This window comes from Anthonomus grandis, chromosome 14 (genome assembly GCF_022605725.1).
Source record: "Anthonomus grandis grandis chromosome 14, icAntGran1.3, whole genome shotgun sequence".
NCBI lineage: Eukaryota > Metazoa > Arthropoda > Insecta > Coleoptera > Curculionidae > Anthonomus > Anthonomus grandis.
Window position 1 is genome coordinate 16,026,790 of NC_065559.1, and position 27,562 is coordinate 16,054,351.

The 27,562-nt window shown below is 31.6% G+C and overlaps 1 protein-coding gene across 3 annotated transcripts in view; it reads right to left on the reverse strand.

Moving 5' to 3' along the window:
- LOC126744529 (AF4/FMR2 family member lilli) overlaps nt 1-16,589 on the reverse strand; it is a 343,999-nt gene extending 327,410 nt beyond the window's left edge. The window contains exons 1-2 of one of the 3 annotated variants that reach the window (XM_050451967.1): nt 16,264-16,589; nt 7,436-7,738 (exon numbers count right to left, since the gene is read on the reverse strand). In XM_050451967.1, coding sequence (XP_050307924.1) covers nt 7,436-7,485 — 50 coding nt within the window. In that variant the 5' untranslated portion in view covers nt 7,486-7,738; nt 16,264-16,589. The remainder of the gene's footprint in view (nt 1-7,435; nt 7,739-16,263) is intronic. The other 2 variants (XM_050451966.1, XM_050451969.1) reach the window with 2 other exon arrangements.
- Between the last annotated feature and the right edge of the window lie 10,973 nt (nt 16,590-27,562).

Genomic DNA, 27,562 nt, shown 5'->3' on the forward strand with positions numbered 1-27,562 from the left:
TCTGTCAAGTATATAATGAGGACGAGTATATAAAATGGAAGCATATAAAATCGACATAAAATAGTAGTAAATAAATACAGCGTAAATAAATATTTCTAGTAGTCATCGTGTTAAGTGTGTACGTATAAAATAAATCGGTTGACTATTTTTTTTACGTCGAGTATTTTAATTCACACCTAATGTTTAGACTATAATTTATTTAGTCGCCGCGCCAGCCGCATGATATAAATTTAATATTTTATTACAGGCGGCATATTAAGTTTTATAAACAGTCTTAGCTTTATAAACAAAGTTATTAGATTTTAATTTCTTAAAACCGCTTATTCAATTTCCTTACTAAAGCCGACAAATAGTACAAAGATCCTCCTATAATCAAAAATGCAACGTTTCATTATGTAAGCATTTTACACAGCCACATTCTCCACTCCATCCATATTTTTTTAATACATTCACTTTTAACTTCATGCCAACAGGTCACTCAGTTCACAACACAAGATTCGGTTAGAATCAGAATTTTACTTTGTAAAATTTTTATTTAAATATTCTATACAATTTTTAACAGAATTGTACGTGTAAGATGTAGTTTTTTTTTCTTTTAAAAAATATTAAACTAGACTAAATACTTCGTCCCATTTCTTTTAACGCCGCAATAACTATTAAGATTAAGAAAGAATTTATGGACAAGCCATACAAGAGTAATTCGATACTTGAGGTTCGATCTTATAAACATCCAGTCTAAGAGTCCTGAGATCCAAACTTTGCTTAAAAGATCTTTTTAAAACATACTCGACTTTTGAAGTGAAAGTAGCGTGCGTGAATATTATTTGTTTTAAGTGCTTGTGCCTTATTTTGGATTATTTTTATACTGGTGAGTTTTCTCACGGAGCATATCCAATTTCCATTATTTTTTATTTTTATTGTTGTTGCTATTTACATTTCAACATTTTATTTTAAATATATGTGTTTTACAAGATAATAATATTTGACATAAAATATTTAATACCTGTTTAATCTACATAAAATATTTACAGATAATTCATTTAATAAAAGCAGAGTGCTAGAGCTGCATATCATCTTTTTCCTTTTACCTAAGATGGCCATATAACGTAGATTTATTTACCAACAAGTTGCTTATTGTGGAGTGATTGAGCCATAGAGCAATCTTTCTGTATTGTGGAGTGTTTGAGCCACTTACAGATTTGAATGTTGCAAACTACGTTTTTCTGTACTATTTATAGTATGAAACTCTACCTTTCCAAATATCCTATTTTACTATCTGTTTAAGCAGTTAATAGCACATTTATATTGTGCTAGTGGGTGACAGACACAATGCGTAATAATATTTGAAATATAATAAATAGCTGTTAAATAATAATTTAACTAGTTACAAATGTTTAAATCTTTTAATAATCAAAATATCTAAATACTAAATAAAATAACATAATTAGGAAATTGGTTGCTCAACACATTTATTTTTTCCAGGTACGTACGTTATGTCATCTTACACTTGACTACATGTATCAACATATTTATCAACATAATCAACAAGTAATTTAAGGATCGTGGTTTTCAAATATATAATGTAAGTAATTATCACTAAGACTAGTATTTGATTTTTTTGATTAATATTGTTTTTATAATAAAAATTGGTAAACGCCCTATATACCTATATTACCTATATTAGGCAGAAGTCACAGGTACATCATACCAAGCAGTCGACAAGGTAAATTTTTTATATATCGCAACACACATCGCCAAGTTTCATGCAAAATTGTGAACGCAAGGAAATAAGCAGCATCGGAATCCAGCAAATTCGTCCTTTTTCTCAAGCGAAAAAAGGAGATTTTTCTGATTTTGGTTTCAAGCATTTCGATCTTCTCTGGAGTACCAATTGGTAGGCATTGAGACACGCTTTCGACGACGCAGTGAATCTCCGGGTTTTTAGCCGCTCTAGAGGCAGACTAATTTAACAACATTAGGTACTTCACTTCGCTACGGGACTACTTGACGATTCTTCGGCCCACTTTCCGAGTTTAAGTCGTTAATCATTTTTATTTTTTATTTACATTACCTTATTTAACTTTAAGATATATAGGTTAAGAGCGAGAAAAGGTTCATCGACGTCATATATCATAAAAGTTCGAGTAGCACATTATTTTTGAGTAGTACGTGTTGTTGGATAGTGTTACAATCTTTAGTTTATTTACATTTTAATTATTTTTTTTTACACAGAAGCATAATTAATTGGTTTTTATTTTCGCATTCAATTCAATTTCGCATTCAACAATTTTATTAATTTATTTATTTATTTATTTTTTCTTTTAATTAACGTTAAATTAATTTATTTTTAACAAAATGCCTGAAACACAATCATCCTCATCAGAGGACTTAAACGTTAAAATTAGAGTTCTCTCTTTAGCACGAAATAGAATTTTTGATGCTCTTTCAAGATTTACAAATTTTGTAAATACATTTTCTGATCCAAATCAGATTGGCCAATTACAGGTCAGGTTAGAACGGCTACAATCATTATGGCCTGAATTTGTATCAGTTCAGGGTGATCTGGAATTATTTGCTTCTAAGGATCACTCACAATTTAGGATTGACTTTGAGGATGAATTCTTTGAATCTTCAGGTTTGGCTAAAACTATCATTGATAAACATCTCAGAGATATTCATCAAGCACATCAGGAATCCCAGATCGCAGAGTCGATTCCGCAAAATTTCCAAAACGCATTATTGCAATACCATTCAAACCTACCCAAAATTACTACCAAAAAACTACCAGAATTTTATGGCTCCTATGAGCTTTGGCTACAGTTTTTAGATACTTATAAATCTTTGATACACAATAGTGCATCACTAAGCAATATTGAAAAATTCTGGTACCTTAAATCATGTTTGAAAGGCGATGCTGCCAAACTTCTTCTCTCATTGGAGGTTATTGAGTCTAATTAATATGTTGCTTGGGATATTTTATGCAAGAGGTATGAAAACAAACGGGTCACAATTCAAGCCCATATGAAATCACTTTTTGAAATTCAGCCAATTAATAAAGAATCTCATATTTTACTCAGAGGTCTTCTTGATAATGCAAATCAACATCTTAGAGCTCTTAAGTCATTAGGCTTACCTGTTGATTAATGGGACTGTTTTATCAGATTTCATATAAAATCTAAATTAGACCCTTCTACTAGACGTGAGTGGGAAGATATTTCTTTAAAAATTAATACAGACACGCCTACTACGGATGATTTATTTTCATTTTTAAATAAGCGTTGTCAAATACTAGAAAATATTGCATCTTCCTCAACCTCACATAAATCTGAATTCAAGCCTCAAAACTGCAGTTCAAATCATTCAATAGCTTCCTCAACTTGTTTAAACTGCAAAAAAGATCACTTTGTTTTTTCATGTGGTGACTTTTTAAAACTCAGCATCCATGATAGGTTAGGCAGGATTCGTGCACTTAAAGCTTGCACAAATTGTCTGAAACCAGGTCACTCTGGTAAGGAGTGCCGCAGTACTGCAACATGTAAAAAATGTTCTTTGAAACATAATACTTTGTTTCATTATCCAAAACCATTTATAGGACATAAACAAAATCCTAATAATATTCAAGTCGTTTCAGAGTCCAATATGCCTCGAGAGTCCGCTATTGAATCACAAAACCATGATTCCCAAGTTTTATCTGTCATTAATACATCTTTATCATCCAAAACTCAATCCCAATGCATCTTACTTCCTACAGCTTGTATTTTAATTCAAGATAAATACGGTAATGATCACTTTTGTCGAGCTTTGCTTGACAGTGGCTCTCAATTAAATTTTATTACAACGAGCTTATTTCATAAACTTAAGCTACCAAGCTCAAAAATAAGTCATCCAGTGAAAGGCTTTGTCAATAATGTGACAAATATACATAAAAGTTTAAAAATAAATTTCGAATCATCAATCAATTAATTTTCATTAGAAAATGTTGAATGTCTAGTCACAGACAAAATCACAAAGAATTTACCCGATGTGTCATTTAGTATGTCAAATATTCAAATTCCTAAAAACATTGTTCTTGCCGATGAAAATTTTAATCAAAATGGACCAATTTTTTGGAATTTATTGAGTATTGGGCAAATTAAATTACAGAATTCCAGCGCTATTGCGCAAAAAACAAAATTAGGGTGGATTGTTTCAGGGCCCATATTACTTAATTTTCTGGAAAATTTTTCCTCCGTGTGCAATTTATTTACATCTAACACATCTGATTTGCAAAATCAATTAGAAGCTTTTTGGAAAATTGAAGAGTGTCAGCCAAGACATTTTTTGTCTAAGGAACAGCAAGAATGTGAAGCCTATTTTGTTGAAACTACCTATAGAAATAATTTGGGAAAATTTGTCGTTAGTTTACCTTTTAAACAAAATATCGCAAATTTGGGGGATTCATATGACATTGCCCTAAAGAGATTTTATAACATTGAGAAAAAACTTAGTAATAATCCTGATCTCAAATTACAATATCATGCATTCATAAGGGAATATCTTGAACTTAATCACATGACCAAGGTTTCTCATTAATCAACTCACATAAACACAGGGCTTTATCTTCCACACCATGCTGTTCTCAAGGAATCGAGCACTACTACTAAGCTTCGAGTGGTGTTTGATGGATCAGCGAAATCAACTAGTGGTTTAGATCTTAATGACACCTTGAAATTGGGTGCTAAGATTCAGGATGATTTAATTAATATTATAATTCGTTTTCAAACCTACAGGTATCCACAGCGGACATAGAAAAAATGTACCGATCAATTTTAGTTCAGGAAAATCATCAATGCTTTCAAAAAATAATTCGGCGTTTTGATCCTTCTCATGAGTTAGCTGAGTATCAGCTAAATACGGTTACTTATGGCACAGCTAGTGTAGCTCATTTAGCTATTCGTTGTCTAAGACAGCTAACTATCGAGAATCAAGCTCAATTTCCCGTAGCATCTGACAAAATTTTAAAATCATTTTACGTCGATGATTGGCTCTGTGGTTCGAACACAATTCAAGAAGGAAAAGTTCTCATCAAGGAAGTTTTAAAAGAAATAATTTTTCATCTTATACAAGGCTTCAAAGGATCATTTCTTTTTGTTTAAGATTTATTTATAATTCAAAAACCAAATCAAAAGGTTTACGTTACTATAGTCTTCTATCTAAGCAAGAACTAATAAATGCTACTATTACCTTATGTAAATTAATTCAAAATCATTATTTTGCGGATGAACTCAAATGTCTTAAAGCATCTTTACCTTTAAAAGGGAAAAGTAAAATTTTGCGCTTAAATCCTTTTATCGATTCTAATGGCTTGTTAAGAGTTGGAGGTCGATTAAAGTTTTCAAATTTAGATTTTAATGGTAAACATCCTATCTTAATTCCTAGTGACTGTCATTTCACAACTTTTATTATACGATATGAACATCTGAGGCATTTACATGCTGGTGCTCAAACAACTTTGTCAGCTATAAGATCAAATTTTTGGCTTATTAATGGTCGTCATGTCGTGCAAAAAAATTCTTCGTCAATGCATTGTTTGCTCTCGTGCAAATCCAATACCTGCCTGCAATCAAATGGGCGAATTACCTAAGGATCGGGTTATTCCTCAAAGACCTTTTTTTTCTACTGGCATTGATTTTGCTGGTCCTTTCCTTGTAAAAGATGGTAAAACCAAAAACATAATTACTGTCAAATGTTACCTTTGTATTTTTGTATGTTTTGCAACAAAGGCCACACACTTCGAACTGTCAGCTGATTTATCATCAGAGTCATTCCTCAATTGCTTAAAAGATTTATTTCTCGAAGAGGCATTTGTTTTAATATTTATACAGACAATGGTACTAACTTTGTTGGTGCTGAGCGTGATTTAAAAGACAAAAACATTAATACAAGGATCAAATTTTAAGAATTTCTAGAAATCAATCAAATAACTTGGCATTTTTTACCACCATATGGTCCTAATTTTGGAGGGATATGGGAGGCATGTGTCAAGTCAGCTAAATTTCATTTAAAGAGAATTGTAGGAAACGCACACTTAGGAAACGCACACATATACCAGATAATAGAACGTATTCAAGAACAAGTACAACATTTTTGGCGTCGATGGTCTCTTAGTTACCTAAATACTTTGCAGGAAAGGTCCAAATGGGGCACTCAATTTCCTAGTATTAAAGTAGGGACACTAGTATTAATAAAGGACGATAACACAGTTTCATTATTTTGGAAGCTAGGTCGTGTAGTAGAGTGTTTTCCCGGTAAAGATAATATTGTGCGTATATAAAGATATAATAGTGCGTGTAGTGAACATTCGTACAAACAACGGTATTTTAAAACGTGCTATTACTAAGATTTGTGCTTTACCCATAGATCATAAGTAGTGGTATAATAAGTTCTTATATTTAATTTTAAGATTAATATCTTAGCATTAACTCTTTTTATTTTTTAGTTTATAAGATTTTCAACGCATTCAAAATATTGAATTGCAATTTGTTAATTATAGTATTCGTAATGTACATTATTTCAATTGACTTTTTACACATTTTTTTTTAACATTATTATTTGTTAGTTGGTTTTTTGTACTAAGGTTGTTTTATCATTATTTTATTTAATTTTTAATTTTTTTTTGAAAGTTTTTGACTCTTTTAAAGGGGGCGGTATGTTTAGACTATAATTTATTTAGTCGCCGCGCCAGCCACATGATATAAATTTAATATTTTATTACAGGCGGTGTATTAAGTATTAAAAACTTTACATGCCGCTATAATTAGTTTTTATTAAGTCTTAGCTTTATTAACAGAGTTATTAGATTTTAATTTCTTAAAACCGCTTATTCAATTTCCTTACTAAAGCCGACAAATAGTACAAAGAACCTCCTATAATCAAAAATGCAACGTTTCATTATGTAAGTATTTTGCACAGCCACATTCTCCACTCCATCCATATTTTTTTAATACATTCGCTTTTAACTTCAGGCCAACAGGTCACTCAGTTCATAACACAAGATTCGGTTAGAATCAGAATTTTACTTTGTAAAATTTTTATTTAAATATTCTATACAATTTTTAACAGAATTGTACGATTAGTGCAGTGCTTTATTTCATTCTTCTAATTACACTTATTTATCAAAAAATTGGTGTTTTATTAAAAAAAAAAAAAAATCACAACCCAGAATACCGTGTGTGGAAAAGGCCATACACAAAACACCTAACGAGAAGTAAAATCGCTACAATAATATATGGCATACTTGTAAAGTTAAAGCATAGCATTACAAATTTCATACTCTAATAACCCTACAGGTTTATAGGGTTGTATAGGACTTGTAGGTATGATAGTTAATAATTCAAATTACACAAATAGTTTTTCTATGACGTTAATATTATAAACTTATTATGATAATGCTTACCTTGATCTGCTACCTTTCAAAAGAGGATTTTTGTCGAAAGTCCTGATCATGTTGCGCCCGCCGAGACAGGGTTGACGATATCCACTCCAGTAATCGATTGTTCACTAAATAAAGTTCCTGTAGCCGATACATAAGTAGTAAATAAAACTGTCTTTAAAACGATTTCACCCGAATGGAAATTCAGCTCGCCGATTTAAACCACTTTAATTTTTTCTACAATTTTTCACTAATTTAATTTATTGTTTTCTAGCAATAGCAATAGCATTCTATTTTTAGCAATATTAGATGGACGTTACATTAACACTATAAATGGTATATTGAAATTGAATTTCGAAACATCTAGAAGGGTGTTGCTCTTAGCAATTTAAAAATAAAAGATAATTTTTGTATTTAGAGAAATTGGTATATTGTATAATTCAGGCTAAGCGTTTTTGGCCCTTAGACCATCTTCAGTGCTCCTTGTCAATTGTCAAGAGATTATAAAAAACTTTTATTTCTGAAAGTGTTTTACCTACAATGAACCATATAGCAATTGCTCTAAATATAAAAATCATCTTTGATTTCTATTCTTAAAATATTTGCTACAAGGCATCAGATACTTGTCTTTATAATAATTTTCTACTAGCATTGTATGTAAATATTGGAAAGAGGTTTTAAATTCTAGAGCAAAACAGATTATAAATTACGTAAAAATTAAAATTAATAAACCAAGGCAAGCCTTTTATCGGCCTGGTCGTATCATAAAATCGACAATCCGTTGGAGTATATCTGGGAATGTTGCAGTGGCCGTTGCACATGCACGTTTATTAGTGAAAGTACCGTTTTAACGGAGTTTTCAATTTCACAAAAATGGTTGCTTTAAATGGATGGGAGGTTTATATTTTTTCTATATAGTTTTTATTCGCAGATATAAGACGATTGTGATGGTAATTTTAAAGAGAGACCATAAAAAAGGAGGAAATTACAGCAGCGAGAACCAATTAAGAGTGAGTGAATATTAGACTTACTGTATATTTTATGGTAAAGTTTCATTGTAAATTTATGAAGATCTTGGCATATCAAACCAATGTGCCAAGCTGTATCTTTTAATAGTTCAATCTAGTTATTCAGTCAATTATGTTAGGAAATTGTAATTGCCGAATTTGTTTTCATTATTCTAGGTATTATAAAATCAACAAATTAAATGCAGATGTTAATTACAAGTATACAACTATTAATTATAGCTATTAAGTATTGAGCTGTTTATTGATTTTCAATAAAAAAGAAACAGCCTAGAGCGGTATCTGAGATGTTGTCAGTGTATTTTCCTGTCAAGCCTATTCCCTTCATCTCATCAATTAAATATTTAACACATTATTTGTAAATTCAAATTTGAAAGAACCGCAATAAACAACCTATAACAATAAATAGGAAAAATTGGTTTTATAAGGAACAGTAGAATATTTGATGCGGTTATTGATTTAACATACTATATTTCAAGAGCTTTAGATAAACATCAAATAGTTATAGCAGTTTTTATCGAAATCGTAAAAAAAAAAGCTTTTGATGTAGTAAGCGATTCTTTCAGATAAATTATATAAAATGGGCTTTACAACAGGACCTCTGTTATATAGTCTTCATTTATTAAATCTAAAGTTGGTCAATTTAAAGGCAAGATTTTTACTTTTGCGGATACAGATGAAACTGTTTTGATTAATCTTATTAATAGTGATCGCAATAATTCAAATAAATTAAAAATTAACATTGAAAAAACCAAACACTTTATATTTAAGCAAAAAAAAATAAGTCAATTATAATCTAATTAATCTAATCTATTATAATCTAAATATTATCATAGATGGTATATTTTTAGAAAAAGTGTTAAATCTAAAATGTTTAGGTCGATTTATACACAAAAATTTAAATCTGCTTTATATAAAATAGTATACTATGTTGTAAGTTTTAAAAAAGGCTCTATGCACATGGGTGTGACAGTTTATTGCCACGAGCCGTAAGGGAGTGCCATAAGTCACATGAGTGATGTGTGTGTGATTCGGAAGATTCAGAAATGACGAATTTTCTTGTTATATTTCCCATTTTGTTCATACCATTACCATTGATAGCGTTTACCATTGAGATGATTAAGAAAAGCCCTTTTTCTGTTAAATTTTGGGGACGAAGACTATGATATTTCTTGCAAAATTCATAAAAAGTAACTGTAATGGTAAAGGGTACTTTTGTTTTTGTGTTTTATTTTCATCAGTATTGCTGAATCAAAGTCTTTGATATCCTCAGTTGTTAATCTGCAGAGCTCGTCCCGCCTGCAAGCTCCTGTTAATCTAATTGCCACAACAGTCTAAGAAGTTACTATATTAGATTCAAATGTATTAATATTTACGCAGTATCTGAGTACCTTAATAAGCGAATATTTTTCGTTTGGAGCAGTCGATAGAAACCGATGAAAATCCTTTTCAGTGAGAATGTTGGGCTTCTTTCGAACATAATTTTTTGGGTTTTCTCTTTGGGACACTAACAAATTTCATATAATTACCCAAATTGACGTTGTGCGATCTTCAGCGAATTTTTAAATATTGCGTATTGGGTCAGAGAGTAGACGACTTATATTTCTTCAAATGTTCTTCAAAATAGACTAGCGCCGTATTTTCAGAAAAGGATTAAATATTTTTATTGTCCCTCTAAACCATAAACTTGTTATATGCAATTTCGTCACGTTCTCAAAATTTTTCAGGTAACGATATATTCGCAGCTTGCTGCAAAAGGATTCAAAAGGATCGGTGGTTCAGTTGTGTGCTCCATTACCCGAAGATTTAGGGAAAACATTAAGGAAAATCTGATGTTTGAATTGAATTACTCTTCAAACAATATGACACTGAAAAATAGGTTACGCTAGAGTCAATGTTGGCAATATTTTTGTCTCTGGATTACGCGGCGACAACTTTAGATATCAATTCTCACCAGGAATTTCACCTTTAAGGTAAGCGTGTGCAAAGATTGCACACTACAAAATTTGCACACACCCAGATGCAAAGTGCCTTTTTCAAAACTTTTGACACAATATACTATTATCTAAAAAGAGTAAATTTTAAGTTTATATAACGCTTTTTTCCTTACGCATTTTTTTTAAACACGAGACCTGTCGTTTTTTTCTTTCTTAAATGAGCAAAAAATTAACCAACCGAATTTTTTTAAAGAAGATCCTGCTGCTGTCAGTCCTTATGGCCAAAGTGCACCTTAAATTAAATAGAACGGCAGAGCTACTAAGCAAACTAAATTAATATCAACTTTGTTGTATGCGGCGTGGGTGTTAAAGCTGCATGAATCGATCTTTTTTCACATATCTATGATTTTTTTGATTCATGTAAACAGGGTAGACCAAAAATAACCTACGACTATCAACTTAAATTTTTTAAATAGAAACACCATTTTTTAATTTTTTAATTCTGTATAAAGTTTTAAGTATATTTTGTATACCATATCCTATACCTAATCTCAATATTTATTAAGAAATTTGAGATTAATTTTTTTATGAATAACCATAAATTTTTAGAACACTTTAGAAAAAAAAAACAAAAAAATTAAAATAAATGTTTAAATTGTTGACCATCTTCCTGACAGTAACCAAGTCGATATTCAAATTTTTGTAATACATTACTTATTGTTTGAGGTCGGATTTGTTGTATTTCGGCTCTAATTCTATTTTTTAATTCTTCTAAACTCTCAGGTTTATCAAAATAAACTTTAGATTTTAGATAATCCCATAGATAAAAATCCAATGGGATTAAATCTGGCGACCTTGCTGGCCATTAAATAAAACCCTCCTTTCCAATCCATCTATTTGGGAAAATGTTGATAAAGTAATCCCGTACTGTTCGCGAATAGTGTGAGGGGGCGCCATCCTATTGGACCATATCGAATCTGCCGGTATAAATGGGTTTTCACCATTTGGATAAAGTGCAATTAAACTAGGTACTATCTGATTTTGAAACAACATTAAATATTTTTCAGAGGTAAATGCGCTCTTAATAAAATAGGGACTTACAATTGACGTGCCCACAATTTCTGCCGATACGTTTAACTTCTTGGGAAGAAAGAAGAAATTGTTTGTGACTTTCCATACTCCAGTGTGGATTTTCTGGTGCCCAATAACGAAAATTTTGCTTATTTACAGAAACATTTAAAAAAAAACTTGCCTCGTCGGAAAAAACAATCTTACTTAAAAATTGTGGATTTGCATTACATTTATTCATCATTATTTCGCAAATTTTCAATTTTGAATTTCAATAAGTTTCTGAATTAAATACATTTTATATGGATGTCATTTATTCATATGCAAATATTTTAAAACACATGATTTACTAACCGACTGATCTCCAGCAACTTGTCGAGTTACTTTATGTGGATTTTCTTGTAAATCGAGCAAAATATCTAATTGACTATTTTCTGGAAGCGTGGGACGGTCCAAGCCATATTTGTCTCTAACATGATTAAAATCTCTAAACTTTTTTTCAATTTTGCTTACCACCGAATGTGTAATAGGCCTCTAATAAAAAAATCTATAAATATATAAATTAAATCATAATAAACTTCGGCCTGTGTTTGAGTCTTGTCGCCATATCTTAACTTCATCAAAATTTCAATTCTTTGTTTTTCAATTAAACGCCCCATACTTTTACACTTTGCAACTGCACTTGACACTTACTGACATTTACGGAAAGTAATACATACTGTTTCCATGCGATTAACAGGTATATTTGATTGCTGACATGGTGTCAGCAATCAAATATACCTGTTAAAAAGTCATAAAAAAAACATGTTTGAATATGCTTCAAATCACCCACACAGTTGCAAATTTATTAATAATGTTAGTATTAGGTATAAGACATGGTATGCAAAATATACTTAAAATTCTATGCAGAATTCAAACATGGAATAAAAAATAGCTGTTTCCATTTAAAAAAATGAAGTTGACGCACATTGCTTATTTTTGGTTTACCCTGTATACATGAATTTATCAGCAAAAAAATCGCAAAAAATATAAATCGACGTGTCCGAGCGTTATTTTTTTCGAACACACCGCTCAAAAATAAATGAATTTGTTCCAATTTGCGCGTCCTCACTGTATATTATACTCTATTACAAAATATATCATAAGTAATCATTTCACCTGCAGAAGTCAAACAAAAGAAGAATAATTTATCATAAATTATTGTCATCACATGCCATACCTTTATTATTCACCTGTTTTTAAGTTTTGATTTTTTATTTAAAAAATATTTAAAATTCAAAAAATATGCGTTTCAGTAAACAGTTTTTTTTCGTAATTTTTTTTATAAATGTCCTATAAAAATGTAGCATTTTTATAATTTTGACATTGCTACAAGACGTGCCTTAATTGTCGGATAATCAGATTTAAGTTTCTTTTATTTTTTTTTACGAAATGGGCTATTTAACTGAAAAGTACAAGATTGAAATCTTAATGATGATTGGATACAGCGATAGAACAAGAACCCAAAATGAAGTTTTGCATTTATTCAGACAGAAGTATCTTGATTTACCACCCGCATAAGGTACTATAAGCAAGATTGAAAAACAGTTTCGGGAAAAGGGTCACCTAAAAACAATAACTAGTTCTCGTCGATCTGCGCTTAATGAACTCTTATTAATGAACTCTCTTTCCCGATGAGTCGGCTTGATATGCTGAACGGAGAAGTAAATCGTCAAAATTGCCGTTATTGGGCACAAGAAAATCCATATTGGACGAGGCAAGGCCACACTCAACACCCAGAAAAAGTAAATGTTTGGACAGGAATTCTAGGTCAGCAAGTTATAGGCTCAATTTTCTTCGAAGAAAATTTAAATGGAGCAAGGTACTAACAGTTTTTACAAGAACTAATTCCAAATCTAACTTAAAATTGTTGAAAACTAGAATAAGGCAAGAGTGTCAAAACATGTCTCCAGAATGCATAAGAAATGTTCAAAATGAATTTGTAGTATGTTTAGGGCATTGCCAAATAGTAAATGGTTTACATTTTGAACACTTATTAAAGAAAAAAGATTTAAAAGAACCCTCTTTAAGTTTATGAAATACGTTTTCTTTAACGCTCTGTATCTTAAAAATAATCGAATAAAGGTATGAGTGAATACATCAAAATGTTTAGAATTTTATGGAGAATCCAAAAATATTATAACATATAGGGTGTCCCATTTAAAATAAGATAGTTGGTAGTATTAGCCCCGCCTCAACTCAAACACCTTGCCTATGGTTTGATTCTTAAAATCAGAATGTATGATTTAAAGATCTCCATTCTACTAGTATCAAGCCAGTTTGTTTTAAACTAAAAATACGTCACGAAGACTTATGTTTTTATGCCACATATAAATTCGGACCCTAGTATTGATTATATATTTGTACCTTTTTTTTCAAATATTTTCAGCATCAATAAGTTTTAATTTCGTGTAAAAAAATCCTCGAACGCATTGTAGTATTTTTAGTTGCGCTTTTTTTGTTGAAAACAACAAAGTTATTTACAATTTGTCCCAAAAATGAGTAAACACCTCATTGACGATTTTTTAAAAAATAACTTTAATTGTTTATTGCGTCTTTTTAAAGATCAAATTATATGTACATGCTATAACTATACAAAGCTGCAAAATTTCAAGTTTATGTGATTAATCGTTTTGAAGATAATTAAAATATATTTTTCTTTCAATATAATTGATCGAATTTGTTTGACTCAAAAAGTTTTTTAACAAATTTTTAAAAGGTAGTCCATTTTCTATTTAATATTATCCTAAACGTTATTGAAAATCGTTTTGAACATTGTGTCCCAAAGTTGATTTTTTTTAAAAATGGCTTTTATTGCTTATTTTTAAAGAGCATACCGACTACAAAATTAGATTAAAGTTTTTCTTTTTAATTTAAATGCAATGCCCTATTTAACTAAGACAAGATTGATATAACACAAGATTGATATCTTAATGATGATTGGATATGGAGATACAACGAAAACCCAAAAGGTGGTTATGGACTTATTCAGAAACATGTATCCTGATTTACCACCAATATTGCAAGGTACGGTAAGCAAAATTGTAGTGTGGTAAGAGTTCTGAAGGCATAGAAAGTTGATCCTTTAAACTGACAATTTTTAGAAACTCTGGTGAATTGTCTTTGCTGAAGGGAGAAGTAAATCGACAAAATTGGCGATATTAGACACAACAAAATCCATGTTAGATGAGGCAAGGCTACACTCAGAGAAATTAAATGTTAGGGCAGGAATTGTAGGTCCTTCAAGTTATAGGCCCAATTTTCTTTGAAGGAAATCTAAATGGATTAAGATATTTACAGTTTTTACAAGAAGAACTAATTCCAAATATAGCTGCTCGGTTTTCTGATCAAACAGAAGCTGATATGCCAAATAGGAACATCTGGTTTCAACAAGATTGTGCGCATTCCCATTTTGCACGTCTTGTTCGAATATATCTGGATATTATATTTCCAGGCAGATAGCTGGTACAAGTGGACCTTTTGAATGGCCATCAAGATCTCCCAATCTAACTTCTTCAAATTTTTTCTTATTGGGATGCTTGAAATCCAAAGTTTATGTGTCCAAGCGCGCAAATATTGAGGAGTTAAAAACCAGAATAACACATGAGTTAGCCCTATTGGCAATGCCCCATAGGCTACATTTTAAGTCTTATAAAAAGAAAAAAAAATAAGATTTAATAGTTTATATATTTTGCAACTACGGAGAATTTAATACCCTCTTTAAAAATACGTAATAAAAAATTAGGCTTGCTATTTAAAAAACTCGTCGATAACGTCATATATTATTTTTAGGACACACTATATAACTTTGTTTTCAACAAAAAAGAGCTCAATTATACTCACGGCTTCGTGGACTTTTTTGAGAAAAAAAAATTAATTACTGAATTAATTCCTACAGACTCACAAGGTGTAATATATTTTATGTGCCGTAAATTAATGATCTCGTTATTTTTAAGGTACTAGACTATTTTTAGAAGACATTCCTTAAATGTTAAAAAATACCCAAACCTAACATAATAACATGGGTATAGACAAATATCTCTATTAGGAGTTGTTAGAGTTTTATTTTATACCATATATTAAATAAATATTTAATATTAACGTTATTTTTAACCATATTTAAATTATAATATATTAGACTATTTTTTTAACTAATAAATACAGGACATGCCACGACGATCTAAGGCTCAATTTCTCGAAAAAGTATGAAACCTTTTAAGATTTGGCAACTTGCTTAGGTTGATGGGATCAATAATTTACGTAAATAATCAATCAGAAGATCAGCTAAGCTGCTTTTAAAGAACTTATATTATAACTAAGATTACAACAAATTTGCTGAAACTATGGTGAAAAACAATAGCTTTAACACAAAAATCCTATTAAATGTATATCTAGTACAACCCCCATTGTAGTTTTAGGGACAAAACAGCATAGTAAGTTTTATAAACATTTCTGGTTATACTGGAAGTTGATACCAATTGCTTATCTTAAATAAAACACCAGATAATATACCTACCACGAAACACCCGATAAACTTAAATAATCCGCATGATTAATATTGATGATACTCAATTTACAAGAAATAGTAACATTTTTATGCAACACTGTTTTTCTTTTCGCCGTCAGGTCAACTGTGAACTATAGTATGTACGATACAAAAACCGTCTTAAAAAAAGCGGGTATCTTAAAGCATGTATGATCGAAACTGATTATCTTGAAAATATTTTAGCTCAAATTTATCACCTTAAATATGTTGCCAAACTACAAAATTTTAAATTCTTACTTTTCGAGTAGTCGTCCACCCAATTCGTCATGGGACACCTAGTAATAATTAAGCAATACTATATGAAAATGACATAAATGGAAAAGAAGCACATGCGCACTAAACATTCACGCAGACGCGTAGAAACATCGTTAATGACAACACTGTAAATCTCCTGCGAATGACAGAAGTTGGTTTGCACTAACACTATACATTTCACGGGCCCGAAGGAACGTGGTAATCACTAGTAAGTCGACCTTTAAATGTTTTTTAAAGGTTTCAAAAATGCACCACCGTATCAATACCCGTTAACGTGGTGTCCTTGGCGATAGTAGCAGCGTGGTCGCTAAGAGGACTACCGATCACGAGTGACGGGCCGATTTCTTGCAGCCAAAGAATTCGCGCTTTTGATGGCCGTCGCTAGTTGGTTTTCCTTTCGCTTTTCGATAGCGAGATCGGTAATCTAAGACGTATGGCATTATAGCGGCAAAAATTGTTTACGTTGTAGAGAAAAGAGGTCCGGGCGAAAACCCAAATTGAATTCTAACGAGTCAATGTGTTAAGCAACCATTACACCTAAGCTTCTAATATTGCAGACTGTATGCATATATTGCATTGATTGCATCCCCACAAACCCGAAATACTATTTATATACAGGGTGTTTTATAGGGAAAGGGAGATATTTTATACGTAAATAAAAGTTATGTAGGTTTCAAAAAATCCATAATTTATAGGTATATCACTCTTTATAACCGAAATACATGCCATTTAGCAGAAAAAGCACCGTTTTTTAAATTCATTTACATATACCTTCTAAGCAACTCGGTTTTCTCAATTTTCTTCCTACATTTAGCCTTCCTGAAATTTAACACGTGTAGCCATGTATACAGGGTGACAATGTTAAAACTTGAAATGGCTATATATTAGAAACGAAAAACTTATTAAAAAAACGTTGCTTTTTCAATTTCTATAAAACAAAGGAACAACAAAAACAGCATATTATCTTATCTTAATCGACAACCCCATGGACAGGGAGAGATACAACCCGAAAATCTTAAATCGAAAGGGTGGTCAAGTGATACATCATCTTGAAGCTCTTACAAAATGCTTTCCAATGATACCATAGAAAGCCACATTTTAGAAAATTCTTCTCTGTTTATTAAGGAAAACAATAAATGAAAACGCATTTTTGATTTTTGTTTTTATTATTTAATGATGGCTACCGATATACTAGCATGTCTTTTAGGACTTCTAGATAAGTCAAGTCCGTAGGTTTTTGTATTGGTTTATTTGCTATATGTTTTTTTTTGCCGAAAAAAGGCGTTGTTTATAAATATTCGCATTTTATCACAGAATTTACTTTAAAAGTAAATTGTACTAGTATTATCATTTTAAGAACCATTGACTTTCAGTTCAGCTTAAACGAAAAGCAGCACTTCTTATCTTTAACAATGTAGAATACCTATTCTATATACCTAAATGTATACCCATAGGTATAGAATACCTATTCTACAGCATACTTAAACGTGCAGACTTTTTGAAAAGCCAACCTTTTTGACGAAAGGCATCCAGGTCAAAATGTAAGCCTGGTGTATGTTCGCCAACTAGTGGCCAAACTGGTTATGTCACGAATAAAAAGAGGAAAACAGCTGTAGGAACTGGATTATCTCGTGAATCAATAAGAAAGGTACTTAAATTTCATAAGTTCTATCCCTATAAACCGCAAATACTTCAAGAGCTTGGTGATGACGACCCGGACACAAGAATACAGTTTTGTGAAATAATTACGCCAAAACTTCGACAAGATTTAAAAAAGTTACTTCAGTGATGAGTGCACCTTTTATTTAAATCGCATTTTAATAAACAAAAAGTCGTTACTGGAATGACGAGAACCTACACGTATTTAGAGAGCGGCATACCCAGAAAATTAATATTTGGGCTGGTATATAGGCCCAATAGTTGTACTATCCAAAGAAATATTTGTAAATGTGTGTGAAGAATTTGAAAGTAGCTATTATTATTTTTTTTCAAAATAATGAAAATAATTTTCAACATTTAATTAAATATTAATAAAAATAGTTTTTTATTTATTGTTTCCCTTGATAAAAAAAAAGTATTTTCTAAAATGTGGCTTTCTATGATATCAATTATCAATCATCAACAGGTAAGCAATTTTTCTCCCCTTTCTGTTTAAGATTTTAGGAGTGTATCTCACCCTGTCCAAGAGATTGCAGATGAGGATGAGATAATGTGCTACATACTGTTCTATCACATGACATTTTCGACATTTACATTTTATTCATTTCAGACTTGCAAACAATCTTGTTTAATGTTTGTAATATGTTTTTTCAAATTGAAATGTTTTTTACGCCCATTATTCTCGCATTTTATCCCATGATGCATTCATATTTGTGAGTGTAATGTTTCTTTTTAGTAGGAGGAACAACAACATCACAGTTCGAGTTGTCAGAATATGTACTAAAACTGGCTTGCTCCTGCTTTGCTTAACCTGCTGACTAGAAGTAGATGGTTGCGGTTAATCAGATAAACATTTTATTTCCTGACTTACCAAAAATATTTTTATCTTGCCACCTACAAAGATAAAAGTTTATTATATAAGTAAATCACTTTGCGTTTTCATATATATTTGTATAAAATGCAAATAAATATCTACATAATTATTACACTAATTTATAAAAAGCAAAAAATTATTTATTAGGATTTGTTATAAATTACCTTCTCCTATAGATAAAACAATCTTAACATAATTTATAATTATCCTCAATTAGCGATTGGAAAAAACATCACAAACCGTTATACGTCTAAAGCCTCTCAAAACAGAATAAATAACACAAGTATATTTTCGAAAAATTGAAAGCGATGTAACTTCCACCTTGCAACTAACCAACTAAGAATAATGTGAGCTTGCGAATCGAGGCGCAACAATTCTTACATTTTGAAGAACATCATCTGGGAATTTCCGGTTATGTTAGTGATGTGTTAGAAATATTAGATGTATCTAATATTTCTAATATATTTAATAATAATAATATTTCTAGTCATAGAAATGGGCAAATCTCAGTTTGGTGTAAATTAGAAATAATTTTTGTCATTTATCTTTTTTTTACACTTAATTATGATTTTGGTAAATTTGATTTATGGTTACACAAGACGCTGAAACTACCAGATTTAAGTTTTTAATAAAAATGTTTCACCAGTCAGCAGAAAACAAAAAATCAGATCAAAATCACCAGATCTGGAGAAATTTTACCAGACCTGGCAACCTTGATTGAATATAGATATCGGCATCTATATTCTTCGAGCGAGTTCCGATACGTACGTATTTTCCGGTATTGCTAAAGTGTAGATCGAGACTCTGGGATATATTGAATCTGAATATATTTAATATATCCCGAGGGTACACCCGTTCCTCTGTTCATGAAGCGCTGGCAAAACTAAACTTTGGATTCTTTTAGTTTCCCACCGCTATCAGGGTCACACATAAAAGCTCCAGAATTATTTCTCTGGAACTAAACGATACGAAACGATAAGTTTCGAAAAAAAATTCACCATTTCTTATACATAAAGCACCTACTTCCACTATTGTAGTAAGCAATTACTCGGTAAACAATTCGAATAGTCAAAAGTTATGGAGGTTACAGTAGAACTACACAGATCTCTAAATATAGCAAAAAGGAATTATCATCAGTAATGATTTATTATTCTGCGATATCGAAGAAGTATTAGCCTTGAATCACAAGAAGTTAAATAAGTGAAATGCTTTAACACTAAAGAAATGAACAAATAGTTCCTTCCCAATCAGCCACCTTACTTCTAATATTCAAAACTTTAAAACTGATGGATAGCGTAGAAGCAGGATATCTAAATGTCAAAGTTAGACCATTTATCTTAAATCCTTTGCCGTGCTTTAGGTGTCAGAACTTTGAAAATTGAATAGACTGTGAACAACGAAATCTGCCAAAATAGACAAACCAAAAGAATCCCTTTCATTTTATGCAAATTGCATTCTCTCAAGCAACATTCTCCAAGATACAAAGGTTTTAAAATTTATAAAAAAGATCAAAGTAATAAAAATGTATCGCTTTGAATCCAACCTTTAAAAACTCTTTCTAGAATCATCCAAAAATATCAGAAAATAAAAAACCTCTCCTTTACTCCAGCCCTACTATCCCTATTCCTCTACCTTCATATTTCCAAACCCTTAATTCCTCAAAAACTCATTCGGTTACATGAAACGCCACCGTCCCATCAAACCTCAAAATTCTCATACCCAAAACCCTTTCCGCATCATACCCTTCAAATTAAGACTCCAAGAAACCAACAACAACGAAAATGCCACAAAATAGATAAAAAAGGGAAAATTCTTCTTTCTCATTTTTTGCTGTGAGTTCTACTTCTTAAAAAAGAAAAAATAAGCATTCATATAAATCAAAATAATCTAACAATTCACATTAGTATTATACAGTGAAACCTAAATAGTCTAAATACTTGTAAAGAAACTTTTTAACTTTTATTCAACAATCATTATCCTTATATTTTATCCGTACAAGAAACGATCTTAAAGAGGATTGATGAATTTAGGTATAGATAGATAGACACTAACCAATATAAAAAATTAGACCATGTATTATTTTAACCACGACGGTGTTGGTCAGTTCAAGAGTAGAAGCCTGGGTACTTTTTTTCTGTTGCAACCACATATATACCGAGCAAAGACAAACAAATTTGTCTCATTATAGTCGTGCTAATCGGATTGACTTTAAGCACTTTTCCCAATTTTGACAATGTTACTTATTACTGATATCGGTCAATCTCTGGATAATCAACTTTTTTAAATACATGAATAGCTCCTGTATATATTATATATAAAATTAATCTTATATGAGATTTATTAGATGATTTCCATTCCCTTGGAATTTTAGCAGAAGGAAATGTGAGATAAATATATATTAAAGGCTTCAGTATCTACTGAATCTCTAATTTTGGAAGCGCTAGCTGGGATAAGGAAGAAAGTTTTAGTTATGATGTTTGTATTTTTTTTATCGATGCTGAAGTACATTAGATTTCCTGGGCCATATCAACATTAGCAAAGAATTTGTTAAAGGCCTCAAAATTTTTTTTCAGATAATTATTTCAATATAATTTTCAAGGATTTTCGCTCAGATTGTTGAGAAAAATCTCACACGAGAAAGACATCGTGGTTAGTGGCTATTGTAAGCCATAATCGAACTTCATACTCTCGAATATGGGCATTTTTGGACTTTTCTCTGAAAATGTCACCGCGCCGGTACTATATTATTTATTTTTAATAGTTTTTTTTTATAGTGATTTTTACTAAGACATAAATGTAAGACTTCAGAAATTTTAATAAAATTACTGCAATGTATGCAAATATTCATCCGTCAATCTTGACTAAAAGTCGAAGTTCATACGTTAAATCAATTAGTGATTTAAAATTAAGTGATTTGATCAGTAGCGGTTCGTGGGTTTTCAATTTGAAGAGCGCGAGTATGAAATGGGATATAAAAAAGGAGCGGCGTAGGTGATCCTCCGGAGATTAAAAAACTGAAAATTCCGCGCCCAAATTCCCGATAGAAATTAATAAAAAAACATTTTTGGATCATTAGACTCCTCTTAAAAATTGTGGATTTGCACCGAGTAGAATCCATCTGTTTGAACCCTTTCATTAAAAAGCCGGGTAAAACCGAATGAAGAAAAAGAATATACGGGGTGATTCATTAAGAATGGGCAATCTCTGAACTGGAAATAAATACTACACACCAAAATATGGCTATTGAGCTTAACATGTCTTATACAAATGTCGCAGGTTTACGAGATACAGAGTGTTTAAAGTTGGAATTTTAATTTGAAATTTCTTAACATTTCTTTGATTTTAAGCAGTATCGTCTTGAAAATTGGCTACTATATGTGTTTTGATATGAAAATTACGAATTTTGTGGTGAATTTTGCATTATTTATACAGAGCGTTAGTTACACCCTGTTACTTAAGTAAATTACAACATATCTTTTTTGCCTAATCAGTTATGGCTAAAACGACTAGAAAATCTAAAAGGCAGTTTAATTTTGAATAAAAAAGTTACTCTTGTTTATTTCATGTAACTCTATCAGTTTTTAAGTTATTTGCATTTTAAACATTCGGCATAAAAAATCCTAAGCCACCGTTATTACATTGGGTTAATAAAAATTTATTCTTTTAAATTACTATACTATGCTGGTTACCAACAGTAAAAACAACAAATAATAATCAGTAATAATATTACTGATTTTAAGAAAACTTCAAAGTAAATGCTCAAAATGCCCGCCTTTCACTTTATTCAATACACTTTGTAAGGTGTCTCTTTAAAGATATTTTAATAATAAATAACATTTGTCGATTATTTTTGATAATATTAGCAGCATCTTAAATTTTCTGTCGTAATTTTTCGATGGAATTAATTGTATTTTTGTAAACCATGTCGTTCATGTGTGAGCATATTGAGAAGTCTAGAGGGTTTAAGTCTGGACTTCTAGGTGGCCAAACAAATTCACTGCCACGCCCAATTCACCGGTGAGGAAAATGTTTATTCAGGTATCGCCGTAATGGCAAAAAAAATGTTGCGGCGCCCCGTCTTGCGTAAACCACACGTTCCGCCTTATGGCTAGTGGTACATCTTCTAGCAGTGGGTTTAACTGTTGTTCAAGGAAGTTTAAGTAGAGCGGCCGGTTTAGGTTTGAAGGAAGTTCAAAAGGACCAATAAAAAAACCGGATATCACCCCACACCAAATATTTACCTTGAATTCATGCTGAAAATGTCGTTCGTTTAGAACATGTAAATTTCCACAAATGATTGTTTTTCCAATTGAAGACACCTCGTTTAGTAAACTAGTAAAACTACTTGAAAAAAAGTCAATGTAATAACGGTGGCTTAGGATTCTTTACGCTAAATATTTAAAATGCAAATAACTTAAAAACTCATAGTTACATGGAATAAACAAGAGTACCTTTTTTATTCAAAATTGAATCGCCTTTTAGATTTTCTAGTCGTTTTAGCCATAACTGATTAGGCAAAAAAGATATGTTGTAATTTACCTAAGTAATAGGGTGTAACTAATGCCCTGTACAAATAGCCACAATCACCACAAAATTCGTAATATTCATGTCAAAATACGTAAAGTCGCCAATTTTCAAGACGATACTGCTTAAAATCACAAAATTATTAAGAAATTTCAAATTAAAATTCCAACTTTAAATACTCTGTATCTCGTAAGCCTGCAACATTTGTATAAGACATTTTAAGCTCAATCGCCATATTTTGGTGTGTAATATCTCCAGTTCAGTGATTCCCATTCTTAATGAATCACCCTATATTTAAAGAACCAAACTAGAAAATCAGATTGTTTATTTATATTTAAAACCTATTCTTCTCTTTTTTTAGGCAGCAAATACTTCAATTATTAAAAGCATAGCAAGAGCATTAAGCTTATCCTGAGCCATCATACTTCTTAAAAAACACCTAATTCTTTTTAGAGATGAAAAATATCTTTCACAATCACATGTTGTCATTGGAGTAGTGCACACAAATTCTAAAATTTTGTAGGTTTCAGGAAAAGCATTCCTTTAAATTATTTTTTTATAATAAATAAGAAAACTGGAGCTGCTTAGGTTACCACACATATCAATCATATCATCTCTACCGTATATAACCATAAGTTCGAACTTTAACCTTCCACTATTAAAAATTATTATTATGTATTTGTTCATTATTTTCATTCTTAGCTTGTTTAAATAATTATTTCAAATTCCCTGTATTTTTCTAAATTTATTACTCACTTATAGAGATACTCGTACATATATATATATATGTAAATTCGTAATATATAGGTAAATTGAGGTTTATACCCTAAATAAAAGTCACTACTTCTCAATAATACAATTTATTAGGCCGATGACTACAGATGACGTAATGCAATCTTAACGTGACCCGAGCATATCTCATACTCTACTCTTTCTAGACTTAGAGTACCGTCGCAGTTCTCCCGTTTGTCCCGCCTTTGCTCGGTCATTCTGCTGACTTAACGTTTTTGGTGGTATAAACTGGGTATTTTTAAATAATATCTGCTTATATATATTTGGATTTTTTGACTGAATAAAAAATATTTCGACTTGTGGAGTTATATGATAAAGACCATTTGACGATGATATTGTTTATCTTTATTCCCTTATATAATTTTGCCTAAACATTCAAGGAACATCTGCATATTACCGTTCATTTTACTTACCTTGATAATAAATCGAGCATAGGTCGATCTAACCTTTTCTTCAGGAGGGTGGACCTATTTTCTAAAATATATTTAATAGTATTCATTATTAATATTATCGACATTTAACACAAAAAAATAAGTGCAACGAAAACAACGATTCGTGATCCGCAATGGAAACAAATGATACGAATAGTTTTAAATATTAACAACAAAAGCAAAGACAAGCTACGACCTGTCTCCGACAATCTTTTTCTGCCATCTATATTACTCACTCGGTATTATCGAGAACCGCAAAATATTTTATCTTACTTCGGTTTTTAACAGAACAATGTAAGAAATTTAAACTATTAAACATTGAATTTACTTAATTATGGGCCTAAATGGTCAATATGCCATGGATGTTAAGGCTGACTAGGTTTATCAATTGGGAAAAGAAACCCTCTTTTCTTTTATATTGACCACGCTTATATGCAGAGTCTAGGCAGGCATAAACATATTTTTTTATAAATTTTATACCTGGCTGGACCCAGAAATGGACATTCAAGTATTTCACATCGAGGACTATACTTTTTTCCATAATGACCGAACTAAGCGAGGGGAAGGGGTTGGTCTTTATGTTAGAAGCAGTTTTAGATCCAAAACTATTGAGATCCGGCAACTGCAAAATGAAATTGATAAACTTTGGCTACAACTAAAAGTAAATGAACTCTCCATAGTCATAGGAGTTATTTATCGGCCACCTGGTGTTTCCTATAAAAATCTATCTTTTCTTTATGATATTTTGCCTGAAATGTTACAGGACTGTGATCTTTGCATATGTACAGAAGACTTGAATAATGATGTTCTATGTTATGTATAGAACAACTGCGGACTATGACTATCTCTTACAAATCTTAGATACTTTTGACCTTACTTATTTAATAGACAGTCCCACAAGAATAACGAAAACAACAAAATCAGCTCTGGATTTAAATACAGGAATGAAAAAAAATTTCGTCTCTGCTGGTGGCTCTACTAAAATACATGACTGGTTTAAAAATACTCTTGTGGTTTTGTAATAAAATTGCTGCAACGCCAGATGAACTCGGATCGGTATGGAGCTGAGTTTCTAAACTTGGATCATAAATATTTACGATTGGTCTAGAGGTTAAAAGCTTTTTGATTTCGTTAAAAGCATTTTCTTGTGCTTCTGACCAAGTCCACGACGCATTTTTTTAAATAAATTGGTTAGAGAAGAAATTATCATTGCATGATTTTTAATGAATTTTCTAAAATATGAAATTGACGTATGTACTTGATGCAATGTTTGGGGTTTTGGAAAATTTGCTACAGCATTTATTTTATATTGATCCGGTTTAATTCCCTCTCAACTGATTTCTTATCTCAGATAATCTATGGTAGTTCCAAAAAAATAGCACTTTTCAATATTTAATTTTATATTCGCATCTTCCAAAATTTCCAATACACTTTTTAAAATTTCTGGAAGGCCTTGAACTGTTTCGGAGGACAGTAGAATTCATGTAAATACAGACTGATTTGATCCCTTAACCTAGCAAAAAGATTATTGATTAGTTGCTGAAATATTACTGATGCGTTAGAAACGCCAAATGGCATACGTAAAAACTCCAACTGTCCATCTTGCGTGACAAAAGCTGTTTTATTTATTAAATTTTGTGCCATTATCATTTGGTAATAGCCTTGGCTCAGATCAAGACTTGCAAAATATGTTTTTCCTCAAAAATCATTAAAAATAAATTCTCAATCTGCTTTTCCTTTGGGGACCAAGAAGTTACCCCCAAACCCTTTATAAGATTTTATACCCCGAAGTTTTTATAGTAATAAATTTAAGAGAATGCCACCAAGCTATTATAAGCCGTGTAATAAAGAAAGTTACTAGAAGAATTTCAGGCCACAGTCGACAACATATAAAATTTCCAAATAATTTGGAACTAGTTCAAAGGCATTTCGAGAGAATTGGGAACTTTTCAAACGTGACTGGTTGTATTGACTGTACCCATGTCCCTATCATTAATCCAGGAGGACCAAATGCGGAACTCCTTAGAAATAAAAAAAGAATATATTCGATTAATGTACAGGCAGTTGCTGGGCCTGATTTAAAAATTAATTAATAACGATATTGTTGCTAGATATCTGGGAAGCTACCACGGCAGCTATATTTTTAACAGAAGCTCTGTTAAAACCAGATTTAAAAGAAGACAGCTACCAAGTTATTTGCTTGGCGATGCCGGATATATAATCACACAACACAAATACTATTATTCGTGGCGACTGGGACGCTAGTCTGCCACGACTGGTCTTTGATAGTAGTTACTCGGTAGGTTCTAGGAGACCAATTGTATTTAAAACGCATTAGCGCTGTCAAAATCCATTGGTAGCGGCACAGATGTAAATAGCTCCGCACGCTGGAGCTATTTACAACTGTGGTAGTGGCTACCTTTTCGCGGCCACCAGCGACCGGCGAATTTATAGGAGAACGCGCCTGAAGGCACCGTGTAGGCGGCGGTGAGCCTACGGAGTACGGAATAGAGTACGAGTATGCAGCGCAAATAGGTCGCCGTCAATTCGCTGGCGACTCTCTCTCAGCTGCTCTAGTATGCGTAGAGATAAGTATGTTAGAGACCGCAGCAAATGCATGACAACCAGTGACGTAGCGCGGACCGACGAGCTTCGCGTGACGTCACCTCGGTTTACATTTGATTCGAGACTCTGTACAAGTAAAGTTTACTTACTATCAACGTCCAGCTATTATTTTACTCTTACAGAAATACTCAACATTCCTTTCCATAAATTTCTCTGCACGCGGATTTATCCTCCCATCCGATTGGATAAATCGGCGTATTATGTGTGTGTCGTTAATTATGTAGGTTACGAGGAGAGTTTAATCCGTTTATTTTTAATGACTACAATATTTAAAATTTTATTTTATTATAAAAATAGGGCAGTTCGTGCTCCCTTGCTGGAAACATGACACAACAGTACATTAGGAATTTCATGAATGCGACATGTACGATTTGCG